At 42.6% G+C, this 24,440-nt stretch overlaps 2 protein-coding genes across 4 annotated transcripts; both read left to right on the top strand.

Moving 5' to 3' along the window:
* The first annotated feature begins 1,012 nt into the window (after positions 1 to 1,012).
* cnp (2'',3''-cyclic nucleotide 3'' phosphodiesterase) lies at positions 1,013 to 5,916 on the top strand. Of its 3 annotated transcripts, none has more exons than XM_084571138.1 (4): positions 1,013 to 1,196; positions 2,659 to 4,173; positions 4,292 to 4,419; positions 4,546 to 5,916. In XM_084571138.1, exons 2-4 carry the CDS (start codon positions 2,697 to 2,699, stop codon positions 5,008 to 5,010), a joined length of 2,070 nt encoding a protein of 689 aa, XP_084427264.1. In that variant the 5' UTR covers positions 1,013 to 1,196; positions 2,659 to 2,696; the 3' UTR covers positions 5,011 to 5,916. The 3 variants fall into 3 exon arrangements, with proteins under 3 accessions (XP_084427264.1, XP_084427263.1, XP_084427265.1); XM_084571137.1 differs by having other exon boundaries at positions 1,014 to 1,281; XM_084571139.1 differs by lacking the exon at positions 1,013 to 1,196 and adding an exon at positions 1,342 to 1,443.
* Positions 5,917 to 7,268: 1,352 nt separating this feature from the next.
* On the top strand, positions 7,269 to 23,858 carry aclya (ATP citrate lyase a). The gene is made up of 28 exons (XM_084570617.1): positions 7,269 to 7,580; positions 9,978 to 10,160; positions 11,138 to 11,260; positions 12,705 to 12,767; positions 12,903 to 13,093; positions 14,439 to 14,518; positions 15,074 to 15,204; positions 16,247 to 16,365; positions 16,876 to 17,012; positions 17,092 to 17,153; positions 17,583 to 17,700; positions 17,797 to 17,951; positions 18,776 to 18,869; positions 19,235 to 19,376; positions 19,539 to 19,707; positions 19,788 to 19,892; positions 20,003 to 20,199; positions 20,279 to 20,360; positions 20,449 to 20,559; positions 20,657 to 20,784; positions 20,912 to 21,005; positions 21,112 to 21,266; positions 21,358 to 21,508; positions 21,616 to 21,759; positions 21,900 to 22,013; positions 22,107 to 22,189; positions 22,338 to 22,414; positions 22,517 to 23,858. Exons 2-28 carry the CDS (start codon positions 10,002 to 10,004, stop codon positions 22,609 to 22,611), a joined length of 3,279 nt encoding a protein of 1,092 aa, XP_084426743.1. The 5' UTR covers positions 7,269 to 7,580; positions 9,978 to 10,001; the 3' UTR covers positions 22,612 to 23,858.
* The last annotated feature ends 582 nt before the right edge of the window (positions 23,859 to 24,440 follow it).

The following is a 24,440-nucleotide window of genomic DNA, read 5'->3' as shown; positions in this document are numbered from 1 at the left end:
TTTGTGACAAACTAAAATGCTTTTATCTAAAATGGTGTCACTTCAAACACAAACTAAAATCTATGGGGGACTTTATCACATGTTTTGGTGTAAAATACTGCACCTTTCCAACCATCAAGTCCCTTGGGCATTTGGTAACTTCCCCTTGACAATTTGAAAATTCCCCTTACATGGGATATCTTAAATGATGGAACTTCCTCATGCCGTACCTCTGTCACATCTGGTTTACATGAAGTTAAATAGTTTGTGGAATGATGTAAGTTTGCGGATAGAGCAAAGATGCGATCTACAGTTTAGGGCCTTGTTCATCATTCTAACAACACCTTTATCTAAAATTATCATTTTTATTTTAATAAAGTAAACACGGCTTTCAGTTAAAATTTGCTTATGTTTGTCATATTTTGAGACTTGACAAAAGGCCTCTATTACATTTCCTTGTGTGCATGCAAACTAGTCATGTGAGAGTGAGTCAGCGAGGCCTACTGTGGGATCTATGGTGATACAGCATTATTCACTTGATTATTTTTTTGTGCAAGTAGTATGACTAGATGATGTACACTGGCATATGCATATATATATACATATATATGTATATATATATATATATATATATATATATACACATCGAAAGTGTCATACTTATATATATATATAAAGTATTTGAAACTCATAACAATACTAATGTGAAAAGTCAAATTGTCTTTAGTGGAAAATATCTGCTAATATCTACTAAATCTAGAACATTTTTTTTTTTTCAAAATATTAAGGAAACAACTATTTGTAGCTTTAAATAATATATACTTTAAAAGAAACTGACATTTTTGGTATTTGCATCATTATTATTATCATTATTATTTATATGTAATGGGAAGACTAACTCTAAACAAAACTCGACCCAACATATAAATGCATTCTAATATTATTTTTTTAAAGAATCAATGTAAATATGCTTCTATGAATGAATATCTAAAACGTGCAGAACAAAGAAAAAGTAAAAAAAACGCTTTAGTGGCGTCCTTCCGGTTCTCAGGGGCGTGTCTGTGGCCACGCCCATTTGCGCGTTCCCGGGGATTTTCTTTTTGCCCCCCCTTCTTGAAGAGAAGAGCGTGTGCGTGTCCAGCTAGGACTGCCTTGTCATTGTACCCAGAGAGAAACGCGTGGTCAGCGGTACCACTAGCTTCACTGCAGCACAACTGGTAAGCTGGCATTTTGGCAAACCGAAGCCACACAGACAATACTGTGCTGCAACTATTTGTTTTTCTTTTACACGAACTACCTGAGGTAAGTGTTTCCTGTATCACGCCGCTGCTTGTTTACACCTCGTTTGTTGAACTTGTTTAGACGTGGCGCTGCTGCTGCTGCTGCAGCTGGTGATGGTGAGATTCACATTTCCATCGTTTACTGGCTGCTAGGACGAGCAGTTTTTTGTTTGGCGTGCTAACGGTGAGTGCACGCCACTCCCCGCCTGCCACTGTGTGCACTTAGTCAAATGTAATCATCAAGCCGAATCGATTTTCTTTGTGTAAAACAACATTTCACCTTACTTGGACGCGGCCTTCGACACTTCTAAGAGGTAACACTTGTATTTAAGTTAATGCAAATTTAATTAGAGCTTGGTTGATGAAGGAAACGTGTTAGCACGTCACTGCCACTGTGTTAAATGTAAATAAAGACGCCTATTAATACATCCCCAGGTGTTCACGTTACCTTTGGTTTCGATTACTGTGAAGTCTTTAGCTGGAAAACACTGGGATTACCAGTTTGTTTTTGTTGATACGCTCGACTGAGCTGTTTTGCGAACACTTCCCCTTCTGCCCCATGACACGATGCAGTTACTCATCTCTGGTAAATCCAGCATTTGGTAACAATAAACGGGCGAATTTGGCGAAATAGCGTGCCACACAGTGTGGGGTCGCTGTACAGTGAAGTCATGGCACTTCTCCGCGATGCCCCATTTTCTTTAACTGCCCTTTGTCTGTGTTTGCTGGCGCACCTAATATTTCAGTGCACGGTTCGCAATTATTCTCGTGCGTCTTTACGCCATCGGCCTAATATATTTCTGATCGTAACGGTTGAAAATCGTTGAAAAAGAATGAGGAGAATATTTTGCCCCCACCCTTATATGCACCGAGATGCCACCCCAAATGCACCACTACTAGCCCCGAAAGGATGGTGGGTAGTTGTAGTTGCAGAACGATTGCGTTTAGCTTTTATTTGATCCTTATCTTTGCAAAAATATCTATATGAAAAAAAAAATTATTATTCCACTTTATCTTCAATTTTAGATATTGGGCAACATCCTGTTTGAGACACTGACCGCAGTCCTCACAAAACAGTCTGATTTTGGACACTAGAAGAGGATATGGTCTTAAAAATGCTGTCAGAAGTGGTATTTATGCACAGTTAGGCACATTTTAAAAATAAAAATAGAAAAACAGTCAATTGAACATTAAGGTTACTATTTACACAGATAGAATCCCTGTTGGGTTGCTTTGGCAACCCAAATGGTAACCATGTTCTTCAGAATTGATTTCAGTCTGATTTCATTAATGCTGTCTTAAATAACATTCTTTATCTTTGATGTGTAACTGCTTTAATTCCATTTCAGTCATCTGTGGTCTAATTGAACTTTTTCTTTTTCCTAATTGTGTATTTTAGGTACATGGTGGTGTGTAAAGTTGGACTTGAACCCAGACATGGATACTGAACAGATTGGTGAGGTTTTAGATGCGTCAGAGACTCCACAGCAAGTGGAGACAGTAATGGAAAAAGAGGTTGTGTCAAAACTGGAGCCACCAGAGGAGTCCACGGAGCCTGAGAAGCCACCAGCTGTTGAGGAAGAGGCAGAGCAGCTGGCAGTCAATGGTCACGATATAGAAGTCGTAAATCTAAAAGCAACAGAAGAGTCGATTGTGACACCGTTGGAAGAAAAAACAGAAGTGAAGGAAGAGAAAAATTTGTTGGCAGAAAAGTCTGACGTGGAGTCTGGGCCTGGTGCAGTGCCACCACCAGAACCACATGAGTCATCTGAAACGATCTCTGACCCAGTTGTGGCTTTGCACGCTGAACAGCAGCCTGTGCCAGAGAAGGACCCAGAACCTTTGCTTTTGCAAACGCCCCTGGCAGAGAGCGCTCCTGAGCCAGAGCCAGAGAAATTGGCAGAATTGGTTCCAGAAGCTGAACCACAGCAGCAAACATTACCAGAACCCGCCGTGATGCAGCAGCCAGCAGATCCACAGACCACCACACAAGAGGAGAAAGTGTCGGTAAAAGTGGAGACTGCAATGAGTTCTGGGGCAGAAGTTTCCAAAGAGGCAGAAGGTGATGCCAAGACTAAGGAGGATATACCCGCAGTTACAGAGAAAGCGGCCGAGACTGTGTTGGTGACGGAAGTTTCCCCAGAAGCTGCATCAGTTGAAAGTGGAAATGTGAAACCTGCAGAGGATGAGAAGGAAGTTAAACCTGTTGAGCCCGATACTCCAAAGGGAGCTCAAGCAGCAGCAGCAGAGGGCGAAGGTGGTCAATCTGAGCCGAATGATGCTGAGCTTCAAAAGGAAGAAGACGTAGCTCCTGCGTCTGGCTCCCTGTCTTTCACCATTTTAGAACGGGAGCAGACCAAAGATGCTCTGCGAATCTCTCGCACCCTTGTTGTCCTCAGAGGACTTCCAGGAAGCGGTAAAAGCTTCTTGGCGCGTGCCATCGCTGACGCCTACAAAGACAACTGCTCTGTCATCTGTGCTGATGACCACGGTGTAAAGCCAGAGAATCCAGAATCCTCTGCAGATGGCTACAAAGCTCTGGATGAGGCTGTGGTAGCGCGCTGCAGTGAGGGAACAAGTTCATCTCTGCTGATAGTGGTGGATGACACCAACCACACTCAGGATCGGCTGGCCCGCCTAGGGGAGCTCGCAGAGCAGCACCACCTTGTGGCTGTTTTCTTGGAGCCACAAACCGAATGGAACAGAGATGTAGCACTGCTGAGCAAGAAGACGAAGCGTGGCCTGCAGGAGGCCCAACTGGAAGCAATGAAAGCCCCACTTGAGGAAATGTCCCTCCCTCTGTTCTTTGGTTGGTTTCTTCTCTCCTCTGTTCAGGAGAAGGTTAGGTGCACATCAATGGACTTCCTGAAAACACTGGACACCTTGGAGGTCTTCAAGAAACACCTGACTGACTGTGAGTGTGTTTAAAACTTTTTTTAATATATTGCAGGTGAATGCAGCTATTTTGTCTTTCACCAGATTAAAATCTTTGGTATGACCAACATTCAACTGATTTTGCTTTGTATTCGCAGTCACGGGAAAAGCTGAGAAGGAGGTGGACCTGGAGCAGTACTTTGAAGCCAAAGGGACCCTCCATTGCACAACCAAATTCTGTAACTATGGAAAAGCAGAGGGCGCCAAAGAGTATGCACAGATTCCAGTAAGAAACCACTTCATTGTTATGTTTTTGCGAGCACCAACATCATTGTAATGTTTGATTTCTATCTTAAATTGTTAATGTTGTGATGTGTCCTATCTCTCTCTCTCTCTCTCTCCCCCCCTCTAGGCTGTTAAAGATTTCTATGGCTCTGCATTTGAGCTGTCACTGAGCGCCCTCTTTGTCACTCCTCGCACTGTTGGTGCCCGAGTGTCCCTCTCGGAGGAGCAGCTCCTGCTGTGGCCAGCTGATGCCGAAAAGCAGGCAGAGTCTGTTGTCCCTGCAGCTGCCTCCCTGCCTCTGGGTAGCCGCGCCCATGTTACTCTGGGCTGTGCAGAGGGTGTAGAGCCAGTTCAAACAGGTCTAGATCTGCTCGAAATCCTGGCCCTGCAGCAGGAGGGCCAGCAGGGGGAGCCGGTCGAGGAGATGGAGCTGGGCTCGCTGTCCTATTTCGGCGAAGGAAGGTGGCTGCTCAGCCTCAGAGAGCCCATTTGCGCCCCGGCCTGCTTTTCCAGCTTCTACGGGCGCAAGGAGCTCGAGCCGGCCAAAAAAGAACCTGAGAAGAAAAAGAAGTCCAAGTGCTCCATACTGTAAACGGCAAACACGGGGGAGATATGCGTGGTCTAGGATGACTGCTGGATCAAAACTTAGGCTAACTTTGTGCAAGGTTTGTGTGTTTGTGCAGTGTTTAGGGTTTCAGTTATAGCCACCCTAAATCCACAAGCTGTGTGCCTTTACTCTTGATTTGCACCACAACCTAAGATGCCTTCAGTAGAGTTAGGCTTCTTGTTGTCAACACGGTTCAGTATTTTCTTTCACGTGTCAGTGCCAGAGTTGCAGAACCATCCTGGTAATTGAGGTCTTGTTAGCTGCAGTTTTTCATAGTATAGCCTCCTCCCACAGCTTCAGATTTCTTCATCTATACTTCAGTGTTTCTCAATATTCAGACGGGATAAAATAGGTACTTTCATTGCATGCATCCCTGGTTAACACATATTACATCATTACTCACCTGCTAAACGTAGTTCTGCCACTCTGACAGATTTTCTCTGGTAGTTGTATGTTATAAAACAAAAAAATAGCTGTCACTTGTGTGTGTGTTTGCTCAGCCTAGGAAGTAATTGTGACAACAGCATATGGGCCAAAGTTATCATTTTGATTAAGTGTATTAGACTGAATGTCATTTATAGAGATGCTTCCTTGTTAAACCTTTGCACTGTGCATAGTTTGAAAGGGAGAATGCTGATGATTTTGGCATTTGTTTCAGCAGCTTGCACTTAGTACTTATCAGATGCTGTGAATCCAAGTCCACGTTTTGCAATCTTTTCTACTGCGCAAGGCTGCCATGATCCCTTTTATTCTCTTTGAAAAGCACTTCACATTTCAATTTGTATCATTTGTGACTGTAATTTTTGAAGGGCAAGTCCTACTTTGTGCAAATCACTATTTTTGCACTTGTTTTGTACACTTAATAAAAAAGAATGTGCTTTGCTCCAGTTATTTGCTGTCTGTTCAGTGCCGTTCATGCATTTTGGAGAATGTGCAGTACATGCATCAGGCCTCTAGCTCACATCATTCACTTGCAGTTGACAGAGTAAACCAGCAGAAGGCACCAGTCAGTTGATCTATGCTGGAAAAAAAAAAACCCACTTGAAGGGTTTCTCGTACGATTTCTTTCAACTGACCTCAAATGACTTCCTGCTGTTTCAGAACTGACTCTATGTGCACACGCATAATGCCCTTCTTTCCTCTCCAAATACTGTATTTTCAAACACTGGATTGCAACATCTGTCTGATATCTCTTCAGCTTGGGCTTGCATAAGTATCTTGCACAGTATAAATGTTGCAGATTTGATCATAGACTGAGTTACTGGTAAATTTGACAACTACGCAGTGTTGCTTCCGATGGAGCAAGTGCTCATATCCACTACAGTTGACCCATCTGATCTCAGAAGAAGCACCTCAAATATGCATAACATTCTAATATACTGCAGTTTGACATCTCAGCAGGACGAGCAGCCACATAATCAGAGGTGATGTATGCAGACATTCTGCATACTTTAATCTTGTCTGACATGATAAGTGTGTTTACTCTCCATTGCATCTTTCAAACTAAAAATAGCTGGTTCTATTTTAGGGCAATGACAGGTAAGAAAACATGACCTGGTGCTCTATATGACCAACTGATCACCTCACAGTTCAGAGCGGTCGGTGCAAGACGCGGTGTGCTGGTTGGATGAGCAGGATCAAGTGATGTCCTGATTGGCTGCCGGGTAGATAAAGAACTAAGATAGCCAATCAACATCCGCGGTGGATGTGCGTTTGGGAGGAACCCTTCAGGTACTCTTGCAATTTTTTGGTTCAGAATATGTACACGGAGTCAGGCACGTTAAATGTTTCAGAGTAGCATAAATAAATGACAGTAAATTCAAAATATTCTCCATTTAATAACGTGTATTAGGATAGTCACTGCATTGTTACAAATGCTTTTCTGTAATGGCAGTATTTAGGTATTGTAGCTGATCTTGTTTAAAAATACTTTTTAATCTGTCCATCATAATTTTATTCGGTAGCCTAATAGGTTGTGTTAAATAAATGTAATGTAAGTAGGCCTAAAGAGTGCAATATTTCCCCAGCATTTCAGATTTGCTTTCTGCATAAACATAATTTAGATAAATGTGTTTATCTTCTGCAGATAGGCTACTGCAGATATGTTTCAGGTAGGGCACTTTAAAATGTAATAGATATATTACATATTCCATTACATATTTATATTTGAAGTTATGATGAAGATTCAAAATAATACAAGAGATTTAGACATTATCTATGTTTATTATCTTATCTAAACCTTAAACGGTTTAATCTGATCTGAAAAAAAAAATCGTGACTTTTCCCTATTGTCGGCGTTCCGATATCTCCCACAGTTCATGAAAGCAGCAATAGAGCATGGTGTGGTCGCAGCCAATCAGCGGCCAGGAAACATCAGCCAAGCCTATCGGCAGATGGACGGCGAAGACAAAACTGACAGGAAGCCCGTTCCTCCGCCACCGCTGGTCCCCACAGACGGAGAGAGAGGTGCACCACTGCCGAGGAACTTCACCCATCCAACCGCAACATAACCTCCACAGAAAAAGAAAAAGAAAAGAACAAAGGAAAGCAGCGAGGTAACTTAGTACTCTGAATAAGCACTTGCTTTTTTTTTCTTTAAAAAGAAAAAAAAACTTCCTTTAACTCTCCTTGTCTGTCCCTCGGACACGCAAAACAAGTTGGACGGCTCAGTCCACTAGGGTCCAGTTATGTCCTCTTTGTACAACGAGCTCATCGGGACGTTTGAGTAAGGTAATGAGTCTCAACTGAACGATGTGGATAAGGTAATGAGTCTTAACTGAATGGTGACAGTGTTGTCAGACCGGTTTGTAAATGAATGAAGCAACCTGGAATCCTTCTTCTCGAGGATATGTGACTCAATTCTTTAGCAAAGTCAGACTGTATCAGTTAGTTAAACATTTGCTGTGTGTTTGATTGGATTTAGTGTGCACGTATTTTAGATCTGTGTGTGTGTGTTTTTGCCTCCTCCAGCCATCCATCACCTCCTGTTTTTAAATGTGTGCACATGTGGACCAGTCATATTTAGTCCCAATGACAGGTCAGGTGCACGGAGAAATTGGATGATGAATGGAGCCCAGTGAGCTCTGGAGGAACCATGTTTGCCTGCCTTGGAAGCAGCTCTTTGGTGACTAAGGCACAGCAGTGATCAATAATGAGAGGGATCCATGACAGTCCTATTAATCCCTTTAAGAAATGACTTCCAGGGCAGTAGTGTAGAACAAGGAGGACCGTTGGAGCCAACATCAAGGCTTTCACACTAATGAAGCCCATAGAAGAAACGGACAGAGCAGATTCTCCATCCTTGAAAGGTTACATGACGCACAGCGTGTCAAGATTTAAGAGATGTAATTGTTGAAGGCCTTCGTATATTGAAGTCCGAATGAGCCGCGGCTCTCAACAAGGTTGTCTGTTTGATTAGAGGTAAAAGCAGTGATGACATTTGCCTCTAAGCACTTTGGGAATCCAGAGGCGGATCAGTATAATGAGTGTTGACCGACATGCTGGTGGAGGGTCCGAACAAGCAGTCCCTCTGGTCGGACTGGGGGTTGGTTCAAGGTGTTTAACAGTGCATCAAAAAGAATTAAGAAAATCAGGACTTCTTTCATTACAGTGTCTTATAAGCTCACAGTGGACAAAAATGTGCATTTATCTAATGAATGAATATCACGAGATAAACACAAACAAAACTAAAAAGCCAGAGCCTGGTAATATTTGACATTTTTTGCCTGAATTGAATATGTCAAAATCTAGATTCTCTCCTCTTTCTCTTTCTCTACCAATTGATAACACTTTCAGATCAATAGCTTAATATCAGACTATGTCTAATGGATACAAGGGACTAATCTCATGCTCATGCCTACTTTCATCTTGCCAGTAAATCAGAAGACATAATAAATAGGGAAACAGTTATAAATGTTAGATTTGCGGTTAGTTAAAGTTGAATCTGAGATGGGATTTGGATCCAGGGATCAGTTCAAAAGCTGTGCTTCTGCAGGATGCGCTATACGTATATCTTCCTGACAAGGCAGCAACACAATGCTGGATTTCAGTGTGGAGTTTAATGTGGTGGTTAAAAGGGATCAGCAAATATTAGTGATTGGAGTGAGTCAGGTAGCAGTTAATTTCCTTTTTTTTTTTCTGATTAATTGTTGAAGAAAAATGATTCCATGTCATGTCTAATGCTCCTCCTTTAGGAAGCAGTTAGACAGAAAACACATTTGGATTCCTGAATTGCGTTTTTGTTGGTGGAATTTGCCTTGGCTCGGCTGTGGTCTAATATAATATTGCCTGTCGTGATCCGTCATAGAGAGAAGTAATGTAAGTGTTTACGGTATTATCAAACACCGACGTTGTGGTTTATGGTCAAAGTGTAAAGTCCACAGCTTCACCTCATAGCAGTGTAATATAATGACACAAATGCAGGATATTGAATTTCTTCCTTTAGTTCTTCAGTTAATGCACCAAATCTGCTGCACTCTCACTCTGCCCGGAGCTTCAGTTAGGATCTGTTTGTTTAAGCAGCAAATAAGTGCCTGTCACCTCATTACTGTGCAAATCAACTAACATGGGTTAATCACTTTAGATTTGTGTCCAAGCATGTGACAACCAGGAAATGGGACTGTGCACAAGAATAGAAAGCCTGCAGTTACTGTAATGGTTTAATTTTCTACCAATCCAATTGCAGATGTTTTTGTTTAATGCCGTCCATATTAACTGTGCTGTCAGTCCGTTGCCTTGTTACCGGACCATTTCTTGACAGCTCTGACAGCAGTGGAGATCAAACGCGCTCATTCTTCGTTGGGAATCTCGTTTAAAATTCCAAAACCCCAAAAACTGAGGTGCTCTTCAAGCTCATTTCTCATCTGTATCCACCATCTGTCTGCTCTTCCGACGCTCTCTGTGATGATTCACCTCACTGCTCATCTGAATATCTCCCCGTCTGTCTCTCTCAGTCTCTCCCTCCTCTTAGGTCAGTCATGTCGGCCAAAGCCATCTCCGAGCAGACGGGTAAGGAGTTCCTCTACAAGTACATCTCCACGTCGGCAACAGTCCAGAACAGGTTCCGCTACGCCAACGTGACCGCCGAGACCGACTTTGACCGACTCCCGCAGGAGCACCCATGGCTGCTCACGGAGGTGAGACAGGAGAAGCAGTTGTGGGAGAAAAAAAAATTCATTGTCTTTTTAGCTGACTAAGCAGCCACTTTGTTATATCACTAATTTAGAGCGCCTCAATCTCTAAAGTGGAGCCTCTCTTAAGCTTGTGGAAAATGATCTCCTCTTTATGGAGACAATTACTTAGGCTGGCAGCAGAGTGGCCTCTCTGCGCTTGTTAGCAGACATCACAGACAGAGGAGTGATCCATCAGTTTTGATTACGGCGAGGAAGCCAAGTAAAAAGCCAAGTAAAAGCAGACAAGGACACAACTAGAAAATGGAGAGAATTTCTCATTCATCCTGCCCACTGGAAAAGTTCAGCTACGGTTGGAATTTCTGCGCAATATATATACACGGTTTACCTTTCCCTCCTCTAGCTGCTCATAGTGGAGCAGTTGCAGATAGATAGGCCTTAATAGAAGCTAATTGAGTTACTCATCTTGGAAGATAAAAATGTCTTTCTCCCCGTCTCTCCCTCTCGGCTGAAGGTTTTTATCTGGCAGGTGCTTTGAGGATGCAGAGGGCAGATCCACAGAGATGTGTGCTGCTGTGGAATTGATCAGGAAATTACATTATCTTTCACCCTCTTCCTTTGCTCACTGGCGAGCACCCAGATCGTAATGGCTGCACTGTCATAAGTCATTCTCTTTATCCGACGTGCAAGTGAGAGGAGTCGGGCTGCACCGGCGGTGGGGGGAGGATGTAGTTTTGCATTTGCGTCATGTGGGACGGTTGGTAGATGAGAGATTTTTGCGCCTCATCTTTCAGGGATGAGCTGATGAGTTCTGTAAATTGTCTGTCAGTCGTGGCAAACAAAATCCTGTGTCAATATCCCCAAAATATTCAGTGTACTACAATAGAAAACAACATTACTTTGAAAAGTTGCACCTGAAACCACTGGGAATGGCATTAAGAATGATTTAACAAATATTTTTATGTTTTGTCATCCTCCTGCAGAGACTGGTGGTGAAGCCGGACCAGCTGATCAAGAGGCGAGGGAAGCTGGGCCTGGTCGGCGTCAACCTGGACCTGAATGGCGTCAGACAGTGGCTCAAGCCCCGCCTCATGAAGGAGACGACAGTACGTCATCCCCCCGCTCCCCCGTCACTCCGGCAATTAGAGTGTGCACTTTGCTGAACTCTCCTCCAATCAATATTATCCCTGTGCTTTATTAAAACCCCCCCCCCTCCTCCTCCTCCTCCTCCTCGTGCCTTTTCCTTCCCCCTCCTCCCATGTTTTTGCGCTGATAGATTTGGTTTGTTTGCCTAAACAGCTGCCCAGATCGCTGTTGACGTCGCTGTAAATCAGCCCAGTCAGCTGAGGCGAGAGCAGCTAGTGAAGAAACAGATCCATCAATGTAACACTGAGACGCCGCTTTGCCTCATAACTCAAGAAGAGAGTTACAGAGAGACCGGGCTGGTTCATAAAGCACTGAATAAGAGCGTCTGCGCCGATATTGTTTAGATATATCTCCTCATAGATTTGAAGGAACTGACAGCAGCTACTACAGGCAGTAAACAAGAGTAAATGCAGTCGGTGCAGGGTTTCAGCTTGTGTTGTGTTATCTTTAACCGCTGTCTAGATAAAAAACCTAGATGGTGGTTCATTTGTGGCAAGACTTGACAACTGCTGAATGCATTGAAAATTTGGTGCAGATATTACACGATCCACACACGATGAATCATCAACTAAGATGCACATACCTTTCTAACTCCCTAAAACGTATATGATGCATTAAAGCAGATTAAATATGTTGTTTAGTGCAACAATCTTCTGAATAATAGGCAAGAATGCTGTGTTTTATCACGTCTGACTGATAACTTCTATTTCCTGTTTGTGTTTCATCAGCTAGCTCTGGGGTTTATCTTAGAAACATGATCAGAGTGGCACCGATAAGAGGAACAAGTCACCTACCAGAATAACTGAAGCAACACTTGGTTGTGTTTTTCACATGTGGCTTATTGCAGCTGAACGCTGTCCACAGTGCTTCACTTTATTAAATGTTTAGTAAGGGGTTGAATTGAAGCATTCACGTAAAAATGCCATTGGTAGCACGAATGGCTGCCTGTGTTTTCCTCGGTGAGGCATTACTAGAAGTGTCACTTCATTTATCTGAATAGGCCTCAGCCCCTTGTGGGTTTTTCAATCAGACGGTCTTTTCTTTTTTTTTACTCTACAAAATGGCAGCTCCATCTCGCCCTTTTATTATTCTTCTTATTCTTTTCTTTTCTCTCCGGCTGGCTGCTCTCGCCTGGTCCCTGGTTACTTTGCGCCTGTTGGCCTTTAACAGAGGAACAGTGACAGCTTCTTGCAAATGAGCTGTGGCTGGGTTAGCTCGGCTTCGCCTGGGCATGGCAACATTTCCTTTTTTTTTCTTTTTTTTTTGTCAGTTTCCGGCATTATTAGTATTTAGTTGATGCACCTTTTTAACCAGAAAGATTTTTTATTTAACCCACCCAGTATGTCATTTTACTCTTAATTGCATTTTTTATTTCTAAAAAAAAAAACTATTTTTGTTTTGCAGGTAGGAAAAGCCAAAGGTGTCCTCAAGAACTTCCTCATTGAACCGTTTGTCCCTCATAAGCAGGTAAACCAGTCTTCACCTCTTGTTGTTCAGTTCCTTATTATTACAGATTCCTGCTATTAATGGGTAACAGCAGCAGAAGGGAATTAGATATGCGAGACATTTGCAAATGGACATTGTTCCCGGTCTGTTGTTCAGGAAGAGGAGTTCTACGTGTGCGTCTACGCCGCCCGCGAAGGGGACTACGTTCTGTTTCACCACGAGGGCGGGGTGGATGTAGGAGACGTGGATGCCAAGGCGCAGAAGCTGCTCATCGGGGTGGATGAAAAGATCAGCGAAGACCTGGTGAAGAAAGAGCTGCTGACCAAAGTCTCCAACGAAAAGAAAGCGTGAGTCTTCAAGCTTTAAGTTCATTGTTGCTGATGCTCTATAAGGACTCGCAACCCAATTATTATATTTTGAAATACAGCAACTCACTACAATATGTGTCCTAAAAAGACAGCATCTTCTATTCAATATTACATTTTATTGCACAAAAATGCTGGCTTATTCATCCCTAAATTCCTGAAAACAGACTAAAAAGTGGCCACGTACCAGTATCTAATTACATTTCTGGGCTACACAAATGACGTAGGAGAGAACACTTTCATATTGGCAGTAAACATGGGGGGGGGGGGGGGGGGGGGGCAGTAGATGGGCGGAGGGTTTCCATTAGTCAAATGACAAGCTCCCTCTTTGGCTTTGCCTTTATTCGATCAACCTCCACCCCAGCTTTTTTTTTTTTTTTTTTTTTGACCGCATCCACATTCGGAGCACGTCTGTATATTCTGATGGGAAGGATACAGTGGCTCACCCTCTGCCAGCCCATCCTATCCATCTCCCCGGTAGTGCTCTTGTGACAGCAGATTCTGGCCGGACTCGCTGTCTTGGCTGACATTGAAGAAGCAACCCCAGAAATCACTCTGCCAACCCCCCAGCTCGCCGCCTCACCCCATCCACTCCTTTCTTCCCACTCGCGACAGAAAACAAGAGCGCCGTTTGGCTTGTTTTCCTGCCTTCCCATCAGAAGCTGAGTCACTCAGGGGGCTTTTCGGTCACAGTTTTCCCCCCGCGGGCCAGTCGGGACCCTGACAAGAGCCGATGTGGTCACAAAGGCTCGGAGCTGCCTGTTCAAGTGACAGACAGGAGCAAAATAATACTCCCTCCCTGCAGCAACTCCTCACATCTCGTTTGACGTGTGACGGAGGAAGCAAATTAAATTTATCCCTTCTCTTACAGAACATAATTTACAGGTGGGTTGTTTCCTGTCCAGCTCAGCCTTAACAATCCTCTAATGTAATTACGCCACCTGTTGTTTGTCACAGTTCAAATTACAGCTTTAATGTGGAAATTGTGTTGCATACACACAGATAAAAACTATAATTCACATGTCCTGCCATGTACACTGATATATTTTTAAAATGTTGAGATGTATGCAGCTTAAAAACCTGCAAATAAACTTCAAGGCGTGTTTTGTTAATGATTATTTTTGTGTTTTTAGTTGCCAGGTTGATTGAGTTTCCATTCTTCTTGCAGTTGCCACGCTAATAATGTAATCTTTGGCTGCAACCAGCAATCAGTTTCTTACAACACTTTTTTACCGCTTGCGTTCGAGAAATGTTGAAAATCTGCCACCCTCTAACAAATCCAAACATCAGGGCTTCTTCACATGTCAGATGTCATCTCTCTCCGCAGGGTCCTCGCCAGCTTCATCGTCGGCCTCTTCAACCTGTACGAGGACCTGTTCTTCACGTACCTGGAGATCAACCCTCTGGGTAGGTCTTCATTTTCTCAAATCCCCAATAACATGGCGCGCCATTTCTAAACAAACCTCTGTGTTCGCGTCTACACTTTGCTCCGGCACCGCTTCATTAATTTGTAATCGGATTATAAAATTAGGACATCAAAAGGAGATGAGGGAGGAAAACATCAATGCATAATAAAACACTACCCTGAGACCAAGAGAAACAGAATTTGCCATATTTTTTAAGACAGAGGGAAGAAACCATTAAATAATTCATTCACTTGCTGTTTGATGAAGGCAGCGCTGTGTTTGTAATGAAGTAATTGGGCTCCAGTACATGCCCTATGGCAGCTGTTCTTGTTGATGTGGCTGTGCTGCTGCTTTGATGTCCAACCACTTCCTTCCTGTCTTCCTTCCCTTTTCACCCTAATACAAGGACAGCATGGAGGTTGTGGGTCACCTGTGCCGGAGCGTGGACCCCTTTTCTTTTCACAATACCTGTCTAAAGCTCACGCCTCCTGATAGTGAATCTCAGCAGACTGGTGTTAGAGCTTAACATGTTTCCCCCCCCCTCCACCCTCCTCAGTGGTCACAAAAGATGGAGTTTACGTGCTGGATATGGCAGCTAAGATCGACGCGACTGCTGACTACATCTGCAAGGCCAAGTGGGGTGACGTGGAGTTCCCTCCACCCTTCGGCAGAGAGGCCTATCCTGAGGTGAGGGAGGGCTGGGGGAGACAGAGCTAGCGACGGATCACATTTCAGTTTGTCAGCAGTTAGTCCCTTGTGGTGGTGATGAGGAAAAAAGCTTACGGAGGATGTAGAGTAGGAGGTAAAGGAGCAATTTAGGACTTTAACTGTTTCTCATCAGGTATTATTAGACTTTATTTAAAAAAAAAAAAATTGCAAAAAATGTGCACCATTCAAATAAAATATTAATTCCAATGATGGTATTGTTTAAATAAAGAGGATTAACCGTGGCCTAGACTCTTGTGCCCGTACACAATATTTACAATGAGGTGGATATTCTTACATGATGTGAAAATTTAATTCTTTGGAATTAATTTGAAAGCATAATATCAACACACCTCAACTAAACTAAATCAGCCTTTATGACTCATTCTGGAGTAGATACCTGTGTATAAATACTGCATGCTGGAAGGCAAAGAGTATTCATTTCTCCTCGTACAGTTTATTGCAGATGTATGCAGTCATGTAATCATTTATTTATTTTAGATAATAGATATATATTTTATCAAAGACCTGTCCTTTGAGCATTTGGAAGATAAATATACATTAATTATTGAACTCCATTATGCTCATCGTCTGCAAATATTTTGTGTTAAAATAAAGAAATGATTCTGTAAAGTGTCTGCGTGCATACAGAGCTGATGCGTCTGGGAGCTCGTTTGTGACAGACTCTCTGTGCAGCAGACGTCCCGGTCTAATTGGGCCGCTGTGAGTCGAGAGTGGAGACGGGGGACAGCGGGTGCCTTTGATTGGGAGCTTTTTTACTCTCAGCCACCAGCTGTGTCCCTGACTGTCACAAACAACCACTGATGTGCACCACATCCACTGTCACTGGCAGTATCGATACACTGGTTAAAATGAATGGCTCTTAAAAATCAGTGCAAGCAAAAAAACAAAACAAAACGAAGAATTACAGCCACATGAAGAGGTGCTTGTGTAGATCCTGCTGTGATTAAGGATGTAATAATTTCTCTTATGTATCCATTGACCTTCTCCTTTTCCTTTGCAGGAGGCCTACATTGCTGACCTTGATGCCAAGAGTGGTGCAAGCCTCAAACTGACTCTGCTCAACCCTCGAGGCAGAATCTGGACCATGGTTGCAGGAGGAGGTGCTTCAGTGGTTTACAGGTATCACAGTGCCAAAGCAAATTTAATAAATCCATGTTTTGGAAATAATTCTACTGGGTGTTTAGGTTGCCTAAATGATTTCTAGACTTTATCTTCATTATACTGATTCCATAATTAGGTTTAGCATTAGCAGTTTATGTCAGTGATGCAGCAGTGGTGGTGCAGCAGCTCGGGCTCTGCCCATTCAGCTGCTTGCTAAATTAGATTCCAAGATGTTACTGTTTTAGTGAGAGTCTAGAGGAATGAGCGATGTCTCACTCGCTCTGTCCTCTGTCTGCCGTATGAAGCGTGACGTGGAGCCGTGACTAATTATTCCCACTGTGCACTGTTTAGTTGTTGTGTCTGTTTACAGTGCAGTATTATTTGAAAATGGAAGGAAAGGAGTTTATAAGAGACACTCTGGAAATGTTGTATTTATAGGTAAAAACTGTTTCAGATCAGAGATAGACAGCTATGGGTATTTATGTTTCTTTTCCCTTTTGTGTGACCAATGGTAAATTATCCTCCTAGTGACACAATCTGTGACCTGGGCGGGGTCGACGAGCTGGCCAATTATGGGGAGTATTCTGGAGCACCGAGCGAACAGCAGACCTACGACTACGCCAAGACCATCCTGTCTCTGATGACTAGAGAGAAGCACCCTGATGGTGAGAAAATGTCAAAACTTTCTCTCCGTGCTGAATGTTAACTTCAAACAAAAACAAATCTTTCTGTGATATGTTCCAGGAAAGGTTTTGATCATTGGAGGAAGCATTGCAAACTTCACAAATGTTGCTGCAACATTTAAGGTACATGCATTTTGTTTACATATTAGTCTTAAAGGACCACTGTGTTGGATTTAGGGAGATATGTTCCATTAGAAATGGAAAATAGCTCATTATACTTAATCATGTTTTTTAACGAGTATATAATCACCTGTAGGTATGAATTGTTGTATTTTCATTAACTCAGAATACATGCACAGAAAGGGGGCGGTATTCGGTAGGTTGCAGTCTGAAACCTCACCACTAGATGCCACTATTTCCGACACACTGGTCCTTTAAAGAGGCAATCTGGGAGATCGCAGTTTTAATGCAGTATGGGAATAAGTGGTCAGATCTCATTTTAGATCCAGATATACAAACATGTGTATATGTAAAGACTTCATATAATTTCATCAGTGGCGATAAATAGTGAATTGATGGATTTAATATAATGCATATCCTTGGTCCTTTTAGGGGATTGTTCGAGCTATTAGAGACTATCAGGTGCCACTTAAGGAACATGAGGTCACCATTTTTGTGCGCCGTGGAGGACCCAACTACCAGGAGGGTCTCAGAGTGATGGGAGAAGTTGGTATGTTTGTGATATGTTGCAAATTCAAGTATGTCTTCAAAGTGTATTTTGTCTGATTGACATAATCGGTTTGATTCTCAAATCTTTCCCCCTTAGGAAAGACGACTGGGATCCCGATTCATGTCTTTGGCACAGAAACTCACATGACTGCCATTGTTGGCATGGCTCTGGGTCATAGGCCAATCCCCAACCAGCCTCCTGTTGCTGCCCACACTGCCAACTTCCTCCTCAACACCAGCAACAGCTCATCGGTACGATGCACACTGGATCCATGGAGACAAATAGGCTCGTGCAATGTCGTGGCATTTCACTGTGTATTTACATCTTCAGCTGCTTCATTTTCCTGGTATCACTGCGGAGCAAGCAGAAGACGTACATGCCACAGCCTGCGTTTCAGTTTTTACTCTCTTGTCCTTTTCGTGTACCATATTATTAGAAGCCCAATAGCTCTTTTGTGTAAGAGCATTGTAGGACATTGCGGACTGCTCTCACTCAAATAGTCGTCCACAGAGTCCACAGTTAGTCGTGCAGTGCAGCTGCACCCTGAGGCATCCATTAAGATTGTGCAGTGAATTCAGCAAAGTGAATGTCAGTGTTTTTACATGTGCATGTATTTTCAGTTTGCCTCAAATATAGCTATAAAAACCACAACAAAATAACAGGAAGTGATGATGGAATATGTATTATATTTAGCAGAATCATAGAATATAGCACAGACAAAGAAAAATAATTCAAAATAAAAGTCATCATCTTTTATTATGAAACTTATAGGTTTTTAGTTTGAATTAGATGAAAGCTCAAGGCAATACAATCTTAGTCATCCTTCACAAAGGCTTACTTGTGTAGCCAATGTCATGAAAAGTCAGGAACAACAAAACTTGCTCTGTATATTGCGTGTAGGTGATGTCTCATAAAATAACCTGAAGGTTTTTGTGCTACTTTCTGAAGCTTATTAAAAAGAAAGGGCAACTGTTTTGCCAGTTTTTAACATTAAGCAGATCAGTTCCTCAGGCTTTTTCAAACCTGCGTAGCAGAATCAAACGCTGATGAATCTTTTTGTTTTTGTCACATCCAGACCCCAGCATCCAGCAGAACCGCTTCTTTCTCTGAAAACCGAGCCAAAGTTGACAGCTCACCAGCCAAGAAGACCAAAACAGGAGCTCCTGCTGGTGAGAAAGCACAGACGCACCATCTCTGCGCAATGAGTGCTGAAGCTTTGATTCGTTTCTGCACGTAGTGGGAGATAGTAGCTTTGTGATCATGCATTCTTGAGCGCAGGTATGATAGCACCCTCTTTAGACAGAAAGAAGACTCTGCAATCCAAACTTGACGAAATGGTGACCATACAGTCTTAGAAAATGTGTTTATTTGGAGATTGAATGAGGTTTACACTCACCTGAAACATCCTGGGATTTGTAGTTTTCTGTTTTTAAATTCGCTGAAGGCAGAAATGCCTCTCTCAGTGTCTCAGCCCTACGGAGCAAATCACATTGTTTCTCCTCCTGTCTCTAAAAGCTTTTTTTTTCCCCCTTAGCCAAGGCAACTACCATGTTCAGCAAACACACCAAGTCTCTAGTGTGGGGTATGCAGACACGAGCAGTGCAGGGCATGATGGACTTTGACTATGTCTGCTCCAGAGTTGAGCCATCCGTCGCAGCTATGGTCTACCCATTCACGTAAGTGTTCCCTGCCCTTCCTCTTTAGTTTGTTGACTTTGGTCTCCTGTCAGTATGATGGCTCTTTATTGTACATTTAGCGTAATTGAAAGGAACATCTGTGTAAACTGTATTCTTTTTTTCATTGTGCCATAAATCCTTCTCTGCTCGGCTGCTGTCCAGTGGAGACCACAAACAGAAGTTCTACTGGGGACATAAAGAGATCCTCATCCCTGTGTATAAGAACATGAGTGATGCCATGAAGAAGCATCCAGATGTGGACGTTCTCATCAGCTTTGCTTCCTTGCGTTCGGCCTTTGATAGCACCATGGAGACCATGCAGTACCCACAGGTAAAAACTCTCCTGCAGCATCTGCGAGCTACGACACTTTTCTATATGTTACTAATGTATTTCTCTCTAATTGTTTTTAGATTCGCACCATTGCCATTATTGCTGAGGGAATCCCTGAAGCCCATACCAGGAAGATCATCAAGGCAGCAGATGAGAAGGGTGTCACAATCATTGGACCAGCAACTGTTAGTCTCGCTTCAGCTCTCATAAGATTTCCCTCCTTTTTTTTTTTGTTTATTATCAGGAAAGAAAAACAGCTGTGTGTTTTTTTTTTTTTGTTTGTTTTTTAATCTAGGTTGGAGGAATCAAGCCCGGCTGTTTCAAGATCGGAAACACAGGAGGGATGTTGGATAACATCCTTGCCTCCAAGCTCTATCGTCCAGGCAGCGTTGCCTACGTCTCCCGCTCAGGCGGCATGTCCAATGAACTTAACAATATAATCTCTCGCACCACTGATGGTGTATTTGAAGGCGTGGCCATTGGAGGAGACAGGTGCGTGACAGTTTTTATTTGCCATAAACCTTGAACTGTAGGTTTGAACTGCTGTCGTAACTCTGGACTATTCATGCAGATACCCAGGCTCTGTGTTTACTGACCATGTGCTGCGCTACCAAGACACTGATGGAATAAAGATGATTGTCGTACTGGGAGAGGTGAGGAACAAACTTGCACATGTGAGTGCATTCAGATTTAAAGGGTTATAGATTGATTCATCCTTTACCTGCCTCTGCCTTCTAACAGATCGGCGGCACAGAGGAATACAAGATCTGCCAGGCTATCAAAGAGGGCAGGATCACAAAGCCGGTGGTGTGCTGGTGTATTGGCACCTGTGCCACAATGTTCACGTCAGAGGTAAGAGAGCAAATGTAGAGTCTGGCACCTATTTAAGGAATTAATTACTGTTATTATAACCTTTGTCTGACTTCTATTGCCCTATTTTCCCCTCCAGGTTCAATTTGGTCATGCAGGAGCTTGTGCCAACCAGGCCTCTGAGACGGCTGTAGCTAAGAACAAAGCTCTGAAGGAGGCCGGTGCTTTCGTCCCCAAGAGCTTTGATGAACTGGGAGAGGTCATCAAGTCAGTGCACAGTCACATTTATTTAAATTAGTTTAAATATTCATCAGGGCGCCCTTTTCAAATAAGTGTTTTAGTAATCTTTTGTGATGAATCTTAATCTAATTTTGTATCATTTCCCTTCACCCAGATCTGTGTATGACGACCTTGTTGCCAAAGGGGTTATTCAGCCAGCTGAAGAGGTGCCTCCTCCCACTGTACCAATGGATTACTCCTGGGCTCGAGTGAGTAGCACACCATAGGATATCCGTTAATGTTTTGGACACAAATCACAACGAACCAAATCCTGTTGTTTGATAATAACATAGATCTTGTTTCTTTGCTGTGCAGGAGCTGGGTCTGATCCGTAAGCCAGCATCTTTCATGACCAGCATCTGTGACGAGAGAGGTCAGGAGCTCATCTACGCTGGAATGCCCATCACTGAGGTCTTCAAGTCAGAAATAGGTCTGGGGGGAACTCTCGGACTGCTTTGGTTCCAGAGGAGGTCAGCCTGTTAACTCAATAGTTGTGATTAAGCCAATCTTGAGAAATCCTTTTTTTTTTTAAATACTGTTGTTTGCTCAATTTCCGTGCAGGTTGCCGAGGTATGCCTGTCAGTTCATTGAGATGTGCCTGATGGTGACTGCAGATCACGGCCCTGCTGTGTCTGGTGCTCACAACACTATCGTCTGCGCCCGAGCTGGCAAAGATCTCATCTCGAGCCTCACCTCCGGACTCCTCACCATTGTAAAAAATTTTAAACCTGCGATGTATTCATTTACTTTGTTTACTTTAAAACTGTAGCACAAGCCAAAATTTTTTTCTTTCTCCTTTCTGTTATTTTCTTTTTTTAGGGTGACCGCTTTGGAGGCGCTCTGGATGCTGCAGCAAAGCAGTTCAGCAAGGCATTTGATAGCGGCATGCTGCCCATGGAGTTCGTCAACAAGATGAAGAAGGACGGCAAGCTCATCATGGGCATTGGACACAGAGTCAAGTCGGTGAGTGACAACTCTTCATAGCGTGTGAGGACAGCAACGGTTTAGCAGGAAACTGAGCTCTGCTCCTTTTTGGCTCTTGCTTCGAGTTCAGAAATATTATAAGTTCAAAGACATTTTGATTTTTTTTTGTGCTTCCCCAGATTAACAATCCCGACATGCGAGTCCAGATCTTGAAGGACTTTGTGAAGCAGCACTTCTCTTCCACCCAGCTGCTGGACTACGCACTAGATGTCGAGAAGATCACCACCTCTAAAGTAAGATTTCTCTCTTCAACAGCTTTTACAAAATGACCACATTCTTCAGTTTTTATTATTAAATGTTATTCTGTTCTCTTGCGTGTCGACTAGAAACCCAACCTGATCTTGAATGTGGATGGCTTCATTGGCGTGGCCTTTGTGGACTTGCTCAGGACTTGTGGTGGATTTACACGGTGAGCTAATGTCGTAGTCAAGTTATACCAGGTTACACTTTTACTAGAGTTAAGAGAGACACAAATTGTAGGTTTAGGTTTTATTTATACATTGATGAATATAATTATGTGGGAAGATGCTTACACTACTTCCATTGTGCCATCGCAGGGACGAAGCTGATGAATTTGTGGAAATCGGTGCTCTGAATGGCATCTTTGTCCTGGGACGCAGCATGGGATTCATTGGTGAGTAGCTTCTGTGTACAGGCGCGTTGCCGTGGTAACGTCTGCAACGTGGCAAACGCTTCTACCATCTACGACAAATCCTTGATTTTCGTGTCTCCTCAGGACACTACCTGGACCAGAAGAGGCTGAAGCAGGGTCTGTACCGCCACCCCTGGGATGACATCTCCTATGTGCTCCCAGAGCACATGTCTATGTAATCATAGGGGTTAAACCTTATAGTGCCAGCTCCCAGTCCCTTAACCTAGCTATCCCCCGCCCGAACCATACTGTGATCTGTCACCTCAAAGCAGTTCCGATGTTACGATTAATATAGCTGTAAATGGCCGATACTGAAAAGAATTTTAAGAGTGTGTTTTTAGTTTTGGAAACCTGTCAGTGCTGCAGTTCTGTGAATGATAAAAGTAAAACCTGCTAAACTATGAAGCTTCAGGGTACTACAATGTGTTGGATTGGTCGATTGTTGTCAACAACTGTCACTCATGACTAATGAAGTACTATTCTATACTCTTAAATAGTACATCACTGTATTAACCTAGCATGTGTGTCTGTGTCTCTGTGCTGCGTCCTTCATTGTGCCAAGAGCTTCTTACAAGAAGTGAACGTGTAGTGCAATAATGCCTATAACATAATGTACTGTAGAACAGAGCTTTATTTCTATATAGATGTATTAATAGAGGGAAAACAAAGGTACACGAATATTATGATTTTCTTGTGATATTTTTGACACGGTGGCTGAAAACTGACATTGGTAGTCTGCTCACTGTGGGTACCGGGACCATTTTATGAGTCATTCCTGGCACTCGCTGCCATTTGCTGTCCACATGAAATGTTCTCTCTCAGCTGGTGCAACATGTGGGAGTATTTTCTGAAAGTGTTTAAATGGAAGTCAAGTATTGTCTAAAAAAAAAAAAAAATAATAATAATAATAATAAAATGCCATTTCGTTGTATTTTTTTTTTTTTTTCCTTTCTCCAGTTATTTAAGCGGATTAGGCGCATTTGAGAAATGAGCTTCAATTTTATCCTAATTACAATAAGCTGACTTATACATAGAATATTTTTTGATGTCAGCACTATAAGGGGTAACTTCATACCGGATGTTGAGCAAGTTGCTTTATCTATTACTTTTATTCAACACACAATGTACAAGTCTATCTAGTGGAGAGAAGCGCCATGTGGATAATCTGCTTAAAATAATTAAACTTACAGTGCAGGCCAGAGCTTTTACTTTCCAAAGAATATAAGGTGTATGGCAGGCATCTCCGGTGTCATCTTTTATGTTAACGTAACAAAAACATGTAAGGATTCTGTGGAAAATCTCAAAAACCTCACCTGTGATGCCAGTGTCTTTTGTTCCAGTGTGAACTGAATGTGCCTCTGTACTGATTTGTTCTATGTTGACAGCTGTATAATTGAGTAAAATAAAATATAACGCTATGTATTAATGCAGTGTAATTGTCTTGTGGGTTTGACTGTTGTGCCAGTTTGTGTCTGAGGAGTTAACTTTCAAACAGGGCTGCAACTAAGGATCATTTTTGACCAAATGTTTGTTTATAATGTGAAACAAATTGATATTTCTTAATTATGCTACTGACAGTTCCCCCAAAACTTCAGCATACATTGATATAAAACTGAACAGCGGAGAAAAATATTTAATTTAGGAAGCAGTTTGCAGCATAAATCAAAAGATCTCAAAATGTTATATATAGCTTATTTGGAAACTGAATGCATGTGTAGGATTTGAGCTGGCCTACTTTCACCTTAAATTATCTAAAAATTCTTGAGATTTACAATTCTCACATCTTTAATTTGTTTAACTAATTCAGCAAAGATTTTCAGGAAATACACACTGATCCTTCATGATGAACATATTTAAGGAAGACTTAAATCTGTGGAATCTTGTGTCAGTAATGCTGCTATTACAAGTCTGCCATCACCTGTAAGGCATTCAAAATAAAGTGAAATGGTGAGACTTCAATGTTCAAGCAAAGAGATTAAAACACATTTAATGTGTAGGTACCGTTGTT

This window comes from Chelon labrosus, assembly GCF_963514085.1.
Source record: "Chelon labrosus genome assembly, chromosome: 21".
Classification (NCBI taxonomy): domain Eukaryota; kingdom Metazoa; phylum Chordata; class Actinopteri; order Mugiliformes; family Mugilidae; genus Chelon; species Chelon labrosus.
The sequence above is the reverse complement of the archived record's forward strand: the minus strand, read 5'-3'. Positions and strand labels throughout refer to the sequence as shown.

Coding starts and splice junctions, on each gene's coding strand:
- cnp (XM_084571138.1), top strand. CDS start 2,697: ATGGATACTGAACAGATTGGTGAGGTTTTAGATGCGTCAGAGACTCCA. Junction 4,174..4,291: donor CAAGAAACACCTGACTGACT/GTGAGTGTGTTT, acceptor TTGTATTCGCAG/TCACGGGAAAAGCTGAGAAG. Junction 4,420..4,545: donor AAGAGTATGCACAGATTCCA/GTAAGAAACCAC, acceptor CCCCCCCTCTAG/GCTGTTAAAGATTTCTATGG.
- aclya (XM_084570617.1), top strand. CDS start 10,002: ATGTCGGCCAAAGCCATCTCCGAGCAGACGGGTAAGGAGTTCCTCTAC. Junction 19,708..19,787: donor AGACCATGCAGTACCCACAG/GTAAAAACTCTC, acceptor AATTGTTTTTAG/ATTCGCACCATTGCCATTAT. Junction 19,893..20,002: donor CAATCATTGGACCAGCAACT/GTTAGTCTCGCT, acceptor TTTTTAATCTAG/GTTGGAGGAATCAAGCCCGG.